This window comes from Panthera leo, chromosome B4, assembly GCF_018350215.1.
Source record: "Panthera leo isolate Ple1 chromosome B4, P.leo_Ple1_pat1.1, whole genome shotgun sequence".
In the NCBI taxonomy this organism is placed as follows: domain Eukaryota; kingdom Metazoa; phylum Chordata; class Mammalia; order Carnivora; family Felidae; genus Panthera; species Panthera leo.
Genome location: NC_056685.1, coordinates 116,818,584 through 116,834,981, shown reverse-complemented (window position 1 = coordinate 116,834,981; position 16,398 = coordinate 116,818,584). Strand labels below are relative to the sequence as shown.

General features: G+C 35.5%; 2 protein-coding genes across 5 annotated transcripts in view; one reads left to right on the top strand and one right to left on the bottom strand.

Moving 5' to 3' along the window:
* Positions 1-9,461, top strand: part of CDK17 (cyclin dependent kinase 17) — a 111,679-nt gene extending 102,218 nt beyond the window's left edge. For both annotated transcript variants that reach the window (XM_042947438.1, XM_042947436.1), the window contains exons 14-17: positions 2,130-2,172; positions 3,191-3,281; positions 4,587-4,664; positions 5,191-9,461. In XM_042947438.1, coding sequence (XP_042803372.1) covers positions 2,130-2,172; positions 3,191-3,281; positions 4,587-4,664; positions 5,191-5,228 — 250 coding nt within the window. In that variant the 3' untranslated portion in view covers positions 5,229-9,461. The remainder of the gene's footprint in view (positions 1-2,129; positions 2,173-3,190; positions 3,282-4,586; positions 4,665-5,190) is intronic.
* A 3,587-nt stretch (positions 9,462-13,048) lies between these two features.
* The window catches only part of ELK3 (ETS transcription factor ELK3), a 67,916-nt gene continuing 64,566 nt past the window's right edge, over positions 13,049-16,398 (bottom strand). For all 3 annotated transcript variants that reach the window (XM_042947432.1, XM_042947433.1, XM_042947434.1), the window contains one exon: positions 13,049-15,534. In XM_042947432.1, coding sequence (XP_042803366.1) covers positions 15,436-15,534 — 99 coding nt within the window. In that variant the 3' untranslated portion in view covers positions 13,049-15,435. The remainder of the gene's footprint in view (positions 15,535-16,398) is intronic.

Sequence of the window (16,398 nt, the reverse complement as noted above, 5' to 3'; positions counted from 1 at the left end):
ATTAGAATTCTAGAGTTTATGTAGGTTATTTCATTTCTCAGAAAGAAGACATTGGTTAATGTCTTTTTCAATACCATGAAGACCATGATGAAACTTCTGTTTTGCTTTGTATGGGATTATTCTATATTTACTTACAAAAATCTAAGGAAGTGTTATAAGTAAAATCTTGACTCGGACACAAGATGACCTGTCAGTATTTGGCCAATGTTAATGACCTAATTTGTATTTGAGGAATGTAAACTCTTTCTGACCCCTCATATCCTAAATGTTGGCCATTTCATTAAAATTTCTTCTCAGATCTATCCCCAGATCCATTTAAAACCCCCATTAAAATGTCAGTCAGAAATTTTTATTTATGGAATTATTAAATTTTCAGTATGTAGCAGAGAATAACCCCTTTGACTATATTTTTTCATCTTTCCTTAGAAAAATCAAAGAGTACACCCAGGTACCAAATAAGGTCAATGTCTATTTTAATCAAAGCCATTCTCATTGCTGACAGTATAACATACTTGCTCTAATTCCATTTGTTCTCAAGCTAGAGAGAGTAGAAAAACAAATTCAGATACCAAAAATATTTTTAAAGTACTTATGTGAATTGATGTTCTTATTGTTACTATAGCAACTAATAACATTCTAAGTAGACTTTCTTAGGAAGAATAATATGTGCGGGGCTTTTTGTGTGTGTCTCTTCCTTCTGAGTAGCATAAATCCTATTTTTGTCACTTATACGTTGCTTCTATTGTAATGTCCAGTGCAGAAAGTTGAAGCTCTTCTTTAAAGCAGGTTCTCCATGACCTTAACCCCTAGTTTGTGCCCAAGGAGCTCTGGATATCTGTCAGAATGGCAAACTACAAAGGATTAGAAGAGTCTGGAGAATGTCTAGGCCATAGCATCCATGGAACCCACTAAGAGGAATTTGGGAAAATATATTGCCAGTGAAAGGCAGTGCAGAATAGAACCTATGGTTTCTGATCAAGAGATTATCCCATTAAGATAGTCCCCAAACCCTCTACTGCTCATTATATGAATATCATCACTATAATTATCTGTCTTTATCGACGGCTTCATTGGTTTTATAGCTCTAATTTTTTTTTTATTTTTCATTTATTGATTTATTTAAGTTTTTATTTAAATTCCAGTAAAAATATAGGGTAATACTGGTTTCAAGCATAGAATTTAGTGATTAATCATGTACATACAACACCCAGTGCTCATCACAACAGGTTCCCTCCTTAATGGTCCATTCCCCAACTACCTCCCCACCAGCAACCCTCAGTTTGTTCTCTATAGTTAAGAGTCTCTTAGGGTTTGCCTCCCTTAGTTTTTTTTCTCTTCACCTATGTTCACCTGTTTTGTTTCTTAAATTCTACATGTGTAGCTCTAATTTTTAATTAAGTTTTATGATGTTATTAAGGCAGTTGAACTTTATAGGGGTGCCTGGGTGGCTTAGTTGGTTCAGCGTCCCAACTCTGGATTTCAGCTCAGGTCACCATCTCACGATTCTTGAGTTCAAGTCCCACATTGGGCTCTACGCTGACAGAATGGTGCCTGCTTGGGATTCTCTCTCCGTCTCTCCCTGATTCACAGGTGTTTTCTCCCTCGCACTCTGTCTCAAAAAAATAAATTGAACTTCGTAGCTTCTAGTACCTAGTTCTTAGTAGACTGTTGTGTAAAAATATGTCGAATGAGTCATCTGTGTTTATTGTGAACCACAGTGACACATTTTGGGGTCACTTGTTTCTTTTTTCACCTATATAATAAGAAAATGATGCTGTTGTAGCTTGCCTTTCGTAGAACACTATGAAAATGATACACTTTACTTAAGCTTTCCTGATAATAGAGATTACTTTGAGACAGAATAGTGCTTTTTAAAAAAAACTTTAGTAATCTGATTTGTTCTTCATTATGGAAAATTTGAATTGGAACCTAGTTTTTTATATTTTCTTCTTCAACAAGTGGCAAGATAAGTCTTAAGTGTAGCACTTTTGAGTCTTTTGAAAGCAAAAAGAGTGGTTATTGTAGAGCACTTAATGTTTGCAGATTAAAACACTTGGAAAATAGTTTTATTTGAAAAGTTACTGTCAGCTAAGATAAAAGAATAAATTGCCACTTTTTTGTTGTTTTAGGTTAGACTCTGAAGGAATCGAGCTGATAACAAAATTTCTTCAGGTAAGTTACATCTTTGTAATTGTTAAGCCTCAGTTTCTGCATCTGTAGAATGGGATCAGGAATACCTCCCTTAAATATCTGTCATGACCATTAAATAAGATTATTTATGGTAGTATCTGGCATGCTTAAATCATATGCTTAGATATAATTATAATAATAATAATAATAATAATAATAATAATAATAATAAAAAATAATGGTTTCACCTTATGTGTCTGGGTCTCTTGTGCCCTAGAATGGTCTGAGGTTGTCACCTTCTGGCATCAAAACTATGTCAAGGGCATGTTGTCTGTAATTTATGTTCTCTTTCTTTTCCTTATACTTACTGCCTTACAGGCTGCTGCACCTACAAATACCATTCATATCTTCTATTCAAAGCAGGAAGAAGAGAGAGGATAAGGGTGTCAGCCATAATAGTCCTCTTGTATCTGGAAAGCAAAGGCTTTTCCAGAAACCCCTGCAAGGCTTCTTCATAAGTCTCGTTGGCCAGAACATTAATTGTAAGAGAGGGTGGGAATTGGGGAGCAAGATTATCATAATTAGCCTAAACTTAGAATAGTCATGGTTCACGTTGATCTGTTGGACTTGGAAGCATGGACACCTTAGACAAATTTAGGTTATCTCATCAAGGAACAAAGGGAAATGGGTATCCAGTAGGTAATTTAATAATATCTGTCATAAAAGTATTGGGCATATTTCCAATGATACTTTGGTGTTCATGAGGAAAAGTAACACCAAAGGTCGGGTATTTTAATTTTTCATCACTTAAGAAAATACGGGAAGTCTAAGTTTTTATAAAAGTGAAGATTTAACTTCATCTTGGAAATTTGGAACTAGATAAAGTCATTACTACATAATCGCAGTAGTACTCACATTAGAGTATATCTGATGTAATCCAAGTTGGTTCTTAAAAAACAGTCATTGTATTAAATCATCTTATTAGCTCTACATGCTAATCTACCTCCCCTCATGATGTTTAGAGAAAAAGTTAATGAAGCAGTTCTTTGCTTTTTCACAGTATGAATCTAAGAAAAGGGTTTCAGCAGAAGAGGCCATGAAGCATGTGTACTTTCGAAGTCTGGGACCAAGAATACATACTTTACCTGAAAGTAAGAGAAATTCTAAAGTCCCCATCTCCCATTTTCATTTGTCCAGGGTAGGAGACTGGGTGGTAAATTAGGGGTTTGGGAAGAGATTGTTGGTTTTTAAGCCTAAAATTTTAACTATTTTTGTAAGTACATCAAAATTCCTTGAAGGGAAGTGTATGTCTTCTTTGCCTATGTTTTAATTTATTTCTTTTAACACTGAGCACATTGCCACTGCTTTGTAAGAAATCAATAGTACTTAGACATGGGTTATTAATCTTACTGGACTTAAATTGGAAAATGCCATCTGATGATAGACATTGTCATTAGGCCCAATCTAGATTTCTTCGATTCAGAGTTTCTAAAAATGGATTTCAGGCAAAGAGTAATGGAGCAAAACATACGATTGTTTCCTTGTGAAAGTAGATTTCATTTTCAAGATATAAAGATGATTTTTCTTTGCTGTGGTCACTCTAACTTTACTATCCTCGTGACAGTGGTGAGCATATTGTTAGTCACTAAAAGAGCTGATTTCTCATGCCTGAGGTGACCGCTTCATCTTACTTATAAGATCCTTTTTAAAAATTACCTCAACATTTTGCTTTAAAACTGAGTAAGGTGAATGGAGAATTAGAATATTTAGGAACTGAGATTTGCTGTTTGGAATCAAGAATCCTTAAGACTTTTAACTTAGAGCTTACTGGATATTTTTTAATGAAAGACTACCTCTCTGGCAGAGATCGGAAATGAGAAAGAGATTGGAAAAAGAAAGATTGGAAATGAAAAGAGAATTACAAGTGTTTTTAAGATGATACTTACATTTCATTGTTAATATCAGGCACTTATGGTTGGCAATTTGAGGTAGGCAATTATGGTTATACAAACCTATTTCTTATTTTTCTCTGAAAATCTGAAGATAGTCTGAGGCCCTGATACCTTCATGCCATCATAAGAAGACAGATAAAGGCAGAGAGAATAAAAACCAAGTAGTGCCTTTTGATTAGGTCTCCTCAACCCCAGTAGGTCCTAGAAATAGACAGTGTATATTCTCTGTATGTACATACTCGAAGAGAAACATACAGTGGAAGTGTGACTCAAAGCAGAATTGTGGGGGAAAAGTTCTGAGGGGAGATTATTTTGTTGGTTTTCTACTCAAAACATTGGGACAAAGGGGAAAAATAGTTCAGCAAGGCTGTAACCTTGTGAATGTAGCATAAATGTTTCATGTTGAATCAGTATACATTTTTAAACAATTCTGTCGATAGCTGGATTATATTTGTTTTAATAATGTCAGACCTTTACCTGATAGTTTTTGTCTGTGCATTTTAGGTGTATCAATATTCAGTTTGAAAGAGATTCAGTTGCAAAAGGACCCGGGTTTTCGAAATTCTTCTTATCCAGAGACAGGTGTGTTTGTCATAAACCATTTCACGTGTCGATCATGAAATTTTGCGTGGAACTAAGTTTTTGGTTTATAAATTGATCAGTAAAATTATTGATGTAAAAACCAATGTACAGTGCATTCCACAACTGTATGTTTAGCATTGCACGTACTCACTTTTCTGTATGATGTGGGCAGCTCAGTAATTCTTCAGAGAGAAATCTGACTCAGTCAAGTCAGGGATCCTGAAAGCTGCAGATGGCACAAAGACCTTTTACAAGTGGCCTGGCTTGATCACTGCACACGCCATTCCTGGTACCTGAGGCAGAAGACACATCTTATGCTTCCCTAGTCATCAGGTTCATCACTTCGAAGCATAGAAGCTGTAGACTGACCCCATCAACAAAAGGGTCATTTCAGACAGTGCTGATCACTCTTACGTGGAAGATTAGTTTTTGCTGGTGGGAACATTAGCTTCCTAGAGTCACCAAATACTGTATGTGGGATAAAACTGAACCTTGAACTGCCTCATAAAATGACTTTATATTTTAGGACATGGGAAGAACAGAAGACAGAGCATGCTCTTTTAAGTCTGATAACATGGTTTCAAGCCCAGCCCCCAGCCTTTCTTATCAATCAAGGACTCAGATCTGAAGGCAATTATTTCTTTTGGTGGACTTGGAATCTCCGTTTGTCTACACTGTCCTCTTCACAGTGGAGTCTTTTTATTTCAGACCTACAGATTGTTTTTATATTTGTTGTCACAGTGTGACAATTTTTTTGTACAGTTGGTTTTAAGGTCTTCTCTGCCATTAGAGCCAGTAGGTTACAGCTATTGATGTAACTGTAGCTGCAATTTTTGTGCAGGACTGAGAAACACAGTGCATTATTTATTGCGGAATCATTGCTGCTAAATAACTACTGTCTGTTTATTTAACACAACAGTTAAATGCCTGAAGAAGTTGCAGTGGCTTTATTAGATGTGAATGCATCTGTTTCTCCCCACGAATTGTTTTACTGCTGCATTTCTTGTTTGTTTTTAAAATTAAACTGCAGTGTTTCCTGGAATGTAAGTTTAGCTTTGCTTAACAGTAAAATAAGTGAGCCATCTTGAACACTCTAAGTTCATGCTGTATAATCTTTCATTGAACATCAGCAAATAGAGTAGCTAAAAAATTGATGAGTACATCATGTTTAGGAAAGCATGTGATGCAGAGGTTGATTCAAGCAAGTGAATACCTGACATGGGGATCTCACATTAGATACCAGTAATTTAAAGCACCAAAATTATTTATTTTTACCTTGCCTCATTTTAGAAATATTTACTGCATATTATTGGATATGTGTATACTAATACACTTACCTATTTTACATTGTGCTTTAATTTAGTTAAAACTAAACCATACAAGTCCAGTGAAATATGTGAGGTCTTGTTTTCATTTTAAATACAGTTCTTTTATTAGAAAGGATGATACTTTTGGGGGGAGCCATTTATTTCATTTGGGGGCTGTCTATATGCGTGTGTTTTAATAACATTCACTTGGAATCAGCTAAAAGCTGTAATATGTCTTTGAAATGAGCCATGATAAATACAAATGATAGAAAGGAGAACTGAGGATTGTTTTAAAGCATTGTAGGTATTAATGTGTTTATCAGAGATAGTAAATATTACAGTTTCAATTATGCATCTCTTTGAACATCATAAACACGCCTTGGTGTTGGTAAGTGTTTTAAGCATTTGTGTTAACTTTTAAGGACTATTTGTTTAGTGCATCTTACAAACTACAAATCTTAATTGGTATATTTTGAAATGGTCATGTAAATTTTTGGCTTATATATCATGAAAATAATCATAACTTAATTTTTTTCCTGATATTCACTGTAAAACATTCAGGGGTCCTACCATTTCTGTTCAGGAAATCTTGTAGTTTATTGTTATTTAACAGTATTAAGTGAATTTTTGTATATTTCATTTTAACTTTATTTGTGAATAGTGATTGTGGCATGTTTGGGTGTTATTTTAATATTTCATGAGACAGAAATTTTAATTTTTAAAAAAAATTTTCTGGAAGAAACAGATTCATGTGTAATGGTGAATATTGGACCACTACTGCTTTTCACATTTGTAAATTGGTTTTATGTTAAACCCTGTAGCCTAACAAACTGCTGTTATTTCTAACTGACAGACATGTATTAATATTGTACTTTGAAGGTTATAAATATTATGTGGAAATTCCTCCATTTTGTTTTGAAATTTATAATAACAAGATCTTCATGTTGTTAAAATGTGGTTTTGTTGAGTCACCGTTCTTTCTGGGGGAAGAAGGCTGTGCAGAACGGGATCATTTTCCTTTATGGGTTTCATTTTTAAGAGAATGAAGTCTCACTGCGTCAGTAATGATATTTAATTTATATTTGTGCTGGCCGTTCATTTAGTAATCTCTACCATAATTTTATAGGATAGCACCCTTCAATTATAAAGTTGTCACATTTTTCATTTTATAGGTTACAAAAATGTTTTGCAAATTTTATGTATTTATCCATAAGTTTGATATTCTTGCAGATAAAACATGAAAAAATATATCCAGTAGTTATATAAAATTCTTCTTCCTAGGAAGTCCTAGGGATGTTTCTTCATTTTATTAAGGAATTTGGTATTTTTTTTTGATACTTGAGCACCACCATTCAGATCCTGAAAACTTTGCAATGAAGAGAATTGAAATGTAGAGATTTTGAACCTTGAACACTTATGATTCATCTTAAACTGACATGGTTTTAAAGGTAAGAGAGGATGCGTTTTTGTTTTCCTTCCAAATGATGCTATTAACACACATTGAATATGTCACTCTAGGTGTGTAGAAGTCGTTCCATTCTATCTGGTGCTTTATTATATTTGAAAGACTACTTGTTAACATGTTATAATAATTTGTCGTTTGGGCCCAGGACAATTCATGAGGTTGAGGCTGGTTTTTTTTGCTTCTGTTTTTACTATTTTTTTTTTATCTTGCCATTTTTTTTACCCATTGTAAGTATACAATTTGGTGGCATTGATTAGAGTATTGTACAGCATTTACACTGTCTTTTTCCATAATTTTTCATCTCTCCAAATAGAAATTCTATACCCATTAAGAACAACCACCCCATTTCCCCCTCGCCACAGCCCCCCGTAACCTTTAATGTGTAGGCATAACTCATTTTACTGCACTGCACTTTATTGCGCTTTGCAGATACTGTGTTTTTCTTAATGAATTGAAGGTTTGTCGTAACCCTGCATTGAGCAAGTCTGTGGGCGCCCTTTTTCCAACTGCATTTGCTCACTCCATGTCTCTGTGCTACATTTGGTAATTCTTGTAATATTTCAAGTTTTATTATTATATTTATTATGGTGATTTGCGATTAGTGATCCTTGATATTACCATTGTAATTGTTTTGGGGTGTCACAAATCACACCCATGTAAGACAGTGAACTTAATAAATGATAAATGTTGTGTGTTCCGACTGCTCCACCAACAGGCTGTTCCCCCATCTCTCTCCCTCTCCTCAGGCTTCCCTATTCCCTGAGACACAACAGTACAGAAATTAGGACAATTAATTACCCTACAGTGGCCTCTAAGTGTTCAAGTGAAAGAAAAGTCACATTTCTGAGTTTAAATCAAAAGCTTTAAATGATTTAAGCTTAATCAGGAAGGCATGTCAAAAGCCAGCATAGGCCGAAAGCTAGGCCTCTTGGTCCAGTTAGCCAAGTTGTGAATGCAAAGGAACAGCTCTTGAAGGGCATTAATAGAGCTACTCCAGTGAACGCATAAATGATGAGAAAGTGAAACAGCCTTATTGCTGATGTGGAGAAAGTTTTATTGGTCTGGGTAGAAGATCAAATCAGCCACGGCATTCCCTCAAACCAAAGCTTAATCCAGAACAAAGTCCTAACTCTCTTCAATTCTGTGAAGGCTGAAAAAGGTGAAGAAGCTGCAGAAGAACAATTTGAAGCTAAGGGAGGTTGGTTCATGAGGTTTAAGAAAAGAAGCTGTCTCCATAACGTAAAAGTGCAAGATGAAGCAGCAGGTGCCGATGTAGAAGCGGCAGCAAGTTATCCAGAAGAACTAGCAAGGTAATTAATGGGGGTGGCTGTGTTAAACAGATTTTCAATGTAGGCACAGCAGCCTTCTCTTGGAAGAAGATGCCATCTAGGACTCTCCTGGCTAAAAAGGACAAGTAGTAGTGCTTGGCTTCAAAGCTTCAAAAGATAGGTTGACTCTCTTATTAGAGACTAATGCAGCTGATGACTTTAAGTTGAAGCCGTGCTCATTGACCATACGGAAAACCATAGGGCCCTTAAGAATTAGGCTAAATCTGTTCTCCCTATGTTCTGTCAGTGGAACAACAGAGCCTGGATGACATCATATCTGTTTACAGCATGATCTGAATATTTTAAGCCTGTTTAGAAAAAAATTTTTCAAGATGTTCTTGTTCATTGAAAATGCACCTGGTCACCCAAGGGCTCTGATGGAGATATACAACCAAGGTAAATCTTGTTTTCTTGCCTCTTAACATCAGTTCTGCAGCCCATGGATCAAGGAGTAATTTGGGCTTTCAGGTCTTACTCCTCAAAAATACATTTTGTAAGTCTATAGCTGCCATAGATAGTGATTCTGATGGATTTGGCCAAAATAAATGGAAAACCTTCTGGAAAAGATTCACCATTCTAGGTGTCATTAAGAACATGTGTGTGATTCATGGGAGGGGTCAAAATATCAACAGGAGTTTGGCAGAAGCTGATTCCAAAACTTCAGTGGAGGAGGCAGCTGCAAATGTGGAAATAGCAAGACAACTAGAACTAGAAATGGAGCCTGAAGATGTGACTGAATTGCTGCAGTTTCATGATAAAATTTTAATGATGGGAAGTTACTTCTTGTGGATGAACAAAGGAAGCAATTTCTTGAGATGGAATATACTCCTAGTGAAGATGCTGTGAGGATTGTTGAAATGACACCGAAAGATTTAGAATATCACATAAACTTAGTTGATAAAACAGTATCAGGGTTTAAGATGACTCCAGCTTTGACGGAAGTTCTGTGGGTAAAATTCTATCAAACGACATGAAAGGAAGAGACCCCATCGTTTCAGTAGACTCTGTTGTTGTCTTATTTTAAGAAATCGCCACAGTCTAAAAAAAGGGCAGGGAGGGGGGCACCTGGATGGCACAGTCGGTTAAGTGTCTGACTTCAGCTCAGGTCATGATCTCACAGTCCGTGAGTTCAAGCCCTGCATCGGGCTCTGTGCTGACAGCTCGTAGCCTGGAGCCTGCTTCAGATTCTGTGTCTCCCTCTCTCTCTGCCCCTCCCCTACTCACGGTGTGTCTGTCTCTCTCTCTCAAAAATAAATAAAAATTAAAAAAAAAAAAAAAGTCACCACAGTCTCCCCCCTGCCTTTAGCAACCACCACCCTGATCAATCAGGAGCCATCAACATTCGGGCAGGACCCTCCACTGGTGAAATGACTATGACACACTGAAAGTTCACTCAGATGCTGGTTAGCAGTTTTTTAGCAATAAAGTATTTTTTAACAAAAGTCTATGCACACTTTTTTTAGACATAATGCTATTGTACAACTTAATGGACTACAGTATAGCATAATTTTTTTTTTAAGTTTATTTTGAAAGAGTGAGATAGCACACAAGCAGGGGAGGGGGCAGAGAGAGAAGGGGGGAGAGAGAGAGAGAGAGAATCTGCACTGATGATGCAGAGCCCGATGCGGGGCTCAAATTCATGAACCATGGGATCATGACCTGAGCCAAAATCAAGAGTCGGAGGCTTAACTGAGCCACCCAGGCGCCCCTATACATAATTTTTATATGCACTGGGAAACCAAAAAATTCACTTGATGCACTTTATTATGGTATTTGCTTTATTACAACAGACTGGAACTGAACTTGCAGTATCTCCAAGGTATGCCTGTACTTTTCTTTTTTATTTATTTACTTAAGTAATCTCTGCACTCAACATGGGGCTCACACAACCCTGAGATCAAGAGTTACATGCCTTTGCACCCATGGTAGGCCTGTACTTTTTGTGTCTGAATTTGCCTTTGTAGATATTTCATATACATTGAGTTATACCACATTCACCCTTTTGTGCCGTATTTCATTCACTTAAGATGATGTTTTCAAGTTTTATCCATGTTGTACCATGTATCAGAATGTTATTTCTCTTCATATCTGAATAATAATCTGTGAATATGCAGCATTTTGTTTAAACATTCATCTGTTGATTTCACACTGACTTTTCCCCATTTTTTGGGCTTTTCTGAATAATGCTGTCCTGAGTATGGGTGTACAAGCATATGTTTGGGTCCTTGTTTTCATTTCTTTGAGCTTAAATACCTAGGAGTGGGAATTGTTGGGTCATGCATAATCTATATTTACCTTTTTGAGGAACCATCAAACAATTTTCCATGATGACTGTACCATTTTACATTCCTAATAGTAATATATAAGAGTTCTAATTGCTCATTTTTACCAACACTTCTGTTCTTTTTTTAAACAAATTATTATATTCATTATAGTACGTATGACTTGGTATCTTATTGTGCTTTTTTGATTTGCATTTCCCGAACGAGTAAGGATGTTGCGCATCTCTTCATGTCCTTCTTGGCCATTTGTATATTTGCTTTGGAGAAAACTCTATTCAAGTCTATTACCCATTTTGAAATTGTGTTGTTGATGGTGGTGAGTTGGGTCAGAAAGCTGTGTAGTTCTTTATATATTCTAGATATTAGACTCATTAGAGATATGATTAGCAGTTATTTTCTTCTGTGGGTTTTTTACTTTCTTGAAAGCATCCTTTTGATACACAAGACTTTTTATTTTTTTTAGAGTTCATTTTTGAAAGAGAATGTACTCGCACAAGCACGTGGGGGAGGGGCAGAGAGAGTCCCAAGCAGGCTTCTCGTCAGTGCAGAGCTCGATGCAGGGCTTGAACCCACAAAGCATGAGATCATGACCTGAGCTGAAATCAAGAGTCAGAGGCCAAACTGACAGAGCTACCCAGGAATCCCAGGACTTCTCATTTTAAAGAAGTTCAGTGTATCTTTTTTTTTTTTTTTTTTTTTTTTTCTGCTCTTGGTGATATATGTAAGACACTACTGCCAAATTTAAGATCATGAATATTTTCCTCTGTTTTAATATTCTTATAGTTTTAATGCTTACATTTAGGGCTTTGAGTTCATTTTTGCATGTAGTGTGAAGTTTGGATCTAACTTCATTCTTTTGCATGTGAATGTCTAGTTTTCCCTGCACTGTTTGTTAAAAAGACTATCCTTTTCCCATTAAATGGTCTTGGCACCCTTGTTAAGTCAGTTGGCCATAAATGTGAGAGTTTATTCTGTTTTACTGGTCTGTATCTCTTTTGGCCAGTACCAGTGTTTTGATTGATTGTAGCTTTGTAAATTTTGAAATCAAGAAGTGAGTCCCCCAACTCTGTTCTTTTTTTTTCAATGTTTTGGCTATTCAGGGTCCCTTGAAATTCCATATAAATTTTAGGATGGGATTTTTCTATTTCTGAGGAAATACGCCATTGGGATTGTGATAGGAATTGCATTGATTGACTCTGTAGATTAATTTGGGAGTTCTGTGATCTTAATATTAAATCTTTCAGTCCATAAATGCAGGATGTCTTTAATTTCTTTTAGCAATGTTTTGTAGTTTTTCAGTATATAAGTCTTGTGCCTCCTTGATGAATTTTATTCCTAAGTATTGTATTCTTTTTGATGTTATTGTAGACAGAATTATTTTCTTTTCTGAATTTTTCATTTGCTAGTGTGTAGAAATACAAATGATTTTTGTTTTGTTTTGTGTCCTATAATTTTGCTGACGTTATTAACTTTTTTTTGTGGGTTCTTTAAGGTTTTCTACATGTAACACGATGTCTTCTATGAATAGAGATCCTGTATAATTTGGATTTATTTTTCTTGCCTAATTAACTTTGGTTAGGACTTTCGGTACTGTGTTGAAGTAGAATTGGCAACAGAGAGTATCCTTGTTCTTTATGTTAGGGGAAAACACTTTCAGTTACCATTGAGTATGATATTAGTTGCAGCTAAAAGAAATGATCATTTGTTTTTTTCCCTTCCTCATCACCTACCCTATCATTCAGTGTAGAATAATTGGTAAACCTTAAGATTTAAAAGATGAGGGGACCACTTTTCAAACCCTTTCTCCTCCCCAACCCTCACCAATTCAACCTCAATAATTGTTTCATTAAATATCTCTTTGAAGCAGATTATATATACAATAGCATGTTTTGATGTATCATATTTGAGGCTAGAGGCCAGGACTTATTTTTCAGCTCTTACCCATATAGAAAAGCAAAATTTGGATCGTTCCAAGTAAATGGAAGTAAACCAACCCACTTGCCTCCTTGCACCTTTTATCACAAAGTATTTATTGAACAAAAACAATAGTAAAATTGATACATATATGAAAGTGAATGAAGATATGCACTCATAGAAAAGGTGTGTACAAAGAGACCAACGTTTAGGTTATAGTTCTATAAAACCTTAGCTATAGTAGTAGTTTAACACTGATCAAGCAGACAATAAAAAGGAAAAAGTTATTTAATATGTTCTTTGAAATCTATTCTCTAAAATAACTGTTAAAACACACACACACACACACACACACACACACACACACACACAGAATGAGGCAGAGCTATAAGAGTTACATTTCAATACCTCCAATTCTCTATTTGTGTCATAGTTTTCTGATCCATAAAAATTATGGTGTTTTTCCGTTTCTAATAAACAGCTAGAGTCCATAGTATTTCAAGGAAGGAAATATAGGAATTGGGTTTATAGTCATTTGAATATTTCCAATCAGCATATACACTTAAAAATATTTTTGGTTGAAGTTTTTGTACATTGATTAACTTTCTCTGTAAGAATCTTCCATTTGGGGTATGTTCTTCACTTATCCGATGAATTGTTTTTAATGTTCTAACATAGAGCTTGGGGCCAGTAGTTAGTTACAGCCAGGAGTGGAAAAGCGTAACTGGACTGAGCACTAGTCACTGTTCTATCTTTAATGAGCTGTGTGGCCTCAGGCAGCTCCCAGTTGTTTGTGTAATTGCCTTATGTGGAGACAGTGGTGAGAAGCATTCTCAAAGGCCCCCTCTACCTGTAGCATTTCATGTTGGGTACATCTCAGTTCCCCAGACCAGCTCTTTTATTTTAGTACAGAATTTTCCTCAGCCTATGAGGGAGTGACAGTAGTGTCTGTGGATTTTGGAATTTATATCCAGAGTTGTATATTGGAGATGTACAGAGATGCTTAATTCCAATTGAAAAATCTCAAGATTTTTAGAAAATTGCAGAAATGTGTTTTTACAAGCTTTATTTTTTATGCTTTTTCATAATCCTTGCCACTTAACACCTACTTTGGAGTCAGTTATTTAGCCATATTTCAAATTGGTTACTTATAGTTCAGGATGATAATCTGATCTTGAATCGAAAGTGCCGGACACTTTCCAGTTCTCTCCACATTAGAATTTTCCTACCTCGTGTACAGAACAGTGCCTTAGAGTGGTGCCTGATGTTTCTGTTATCACTGCTCTAAACTGTGCTACACAAGAGAGTTAACTGCTGAGTGCTCCAAATTGTTACTAATTCAGTTCCATAATGATGAGGTTCCTGAAGAGTTTTATATTTCTTGTATCCAGTTTCCTTCATTCTCCCCATAAACTTAGTAATACATAAAGCAATGTATTCTACCTCTCAGTTTCACAGGCAAGGCTATGCCTATACACATGAAGATACTTGGTGTTCTAAAATTGTTGTCTGTGAGCCTCTTCCAAAGCATAGGTGTTTTAAATGTTAATTATGGTTGTAGGGGTTTACCCTAACTCATAATGGTACAGGAAATATATCAGGGGTGTGATTCTCTAGGGAAACTGGGAGAACCACAGCTGATTTTTTGAAATAAGAACATGCTTACATAGATATTTCAAGGCCATGGGTAGAGTGAACTTGATGTAGATTTCCATCTCCGGTTTATGCTTGGGAGGAGTCTAAAAGATTGTAAACAGCTAGGTGGCTAGCCTTTCAAAGTTCATTTTTTAAAAAATGCACTTTAGAACATTTTCTTTTATGAATGTTTATTTTCTAAATATGGCTTAGTTTATTTTATAAAAACATTAACTTGGACATTTACTGAATTTCAGTTCAAAAGAGGTTCTAAGGCAATTCTTATACAATTGAAAGCGAAAAGGAAAAATATGAATATGCTTTCATGTTGCCTACTTGTGGAAAATAATGAAATTCTACTAGAGAGCTGTTTGATACTAATTTTTGTCTTTCAAACATTTTCTCTTAATACTAAAAAATATATAAATCATTTACATAAAACTAAATGCAAAGGAAGGCACAGCTGGTTATAGTGTCTATAAGCATAGTTCAGCATATGCGGAATTAAAGAGAAAAAAAGCTTCACATCCTTATTAGTTATACTGAAAACCATTAAGAAAAGTTCTTCACTGTCAACAGTGTTCAACACTTAAGAGCTAAGAAGATACAAAACAAAAACATTAAAATTCACTTAATGCCAAACAGATCTTCATATATACTTGAATATAAAAAAAAAAGTTTTAAAAATGCTAACATAAATCTAGACCATCCATGTTATGAAAAGTGCAAACCAAATTAACAGAGGGTTTCACAATGTCCTTCTCATGACACAGGTAAACTAGCCCAGGGGGACAAATTTGTCTCATCAGTTAATAAGTCTTTAATTGTGGCCAGATGTCATCAGGATTTCTGAGAGTTCGAAGAAAGCAGTACTGGAGAAGCAGCTCTATCCAGACTGGGGATTGGCACTGGCATGTGGCCATTAAGCAGTGTTGGAAACTGTAGGGAACAAAAGAGTTTTAAAATAATTATTGCAGACCCATTGGGAAGAACCTGAGTTCTTTACATTCCTAGACAGACCACGGTGGATCACCCCTGGGAGACAGGTCGGTTGCAAATTATTTTACAGAATGAGATCACGGTTACACAGAGCAAAGAATAGGGCCCAGAAAATCTCCCTAATTATTAAATACCTAGGCCACTAGAAAAAAAAAAATGTATATATGTTGCTAAAGCATGTTCTAATACTTTTAAAAGGTTCCAAGCTACTCAGAATGCTGATTTGCAAGACAACACACTCAACCTGGTTCTCATGTAAAACTTCTAATAGTATTTTGAAAATGGCCATGGTTTGTCCAGAGTACTGTAAAGATGCTTCTCAGTAACTATTAAAAATAAGTACTTTACCTTAAAAGGCTTAGAAAGCAAGAATATATTTTGGGGCTGAGGAAGTATTCTTTTTAATTACAATGACAAATAATATCCTACTTCACGGTAACAATACTTAAAAAGTTAATTTTTGCATTGTTGGCAACTAAGATGATAAATGGGATAAAGGTAGCTGGCTTTGATAACAACTTTCAGGTCTGAAAGAAATAACCACAACTATACTCCCAACTGAACAAGAATAATTAAAGGCCTCCCTTTAATACATTACTATGCATAACTAGATTTTCATTGTCCAGAATGATAGGTGTCAAAATGATCTCCCGGCTATCTTCTAGTTTAATTGCTATTTCGTCTAGATAAGTTAATACTAAATTTCAATACTGAATATCAAACTGCAAAACCTAGCACAAGGTAGAAGTACTGTACAATAAATACTTATAGATTTGTCCAATTTTCAAACTATTTCAATAATTT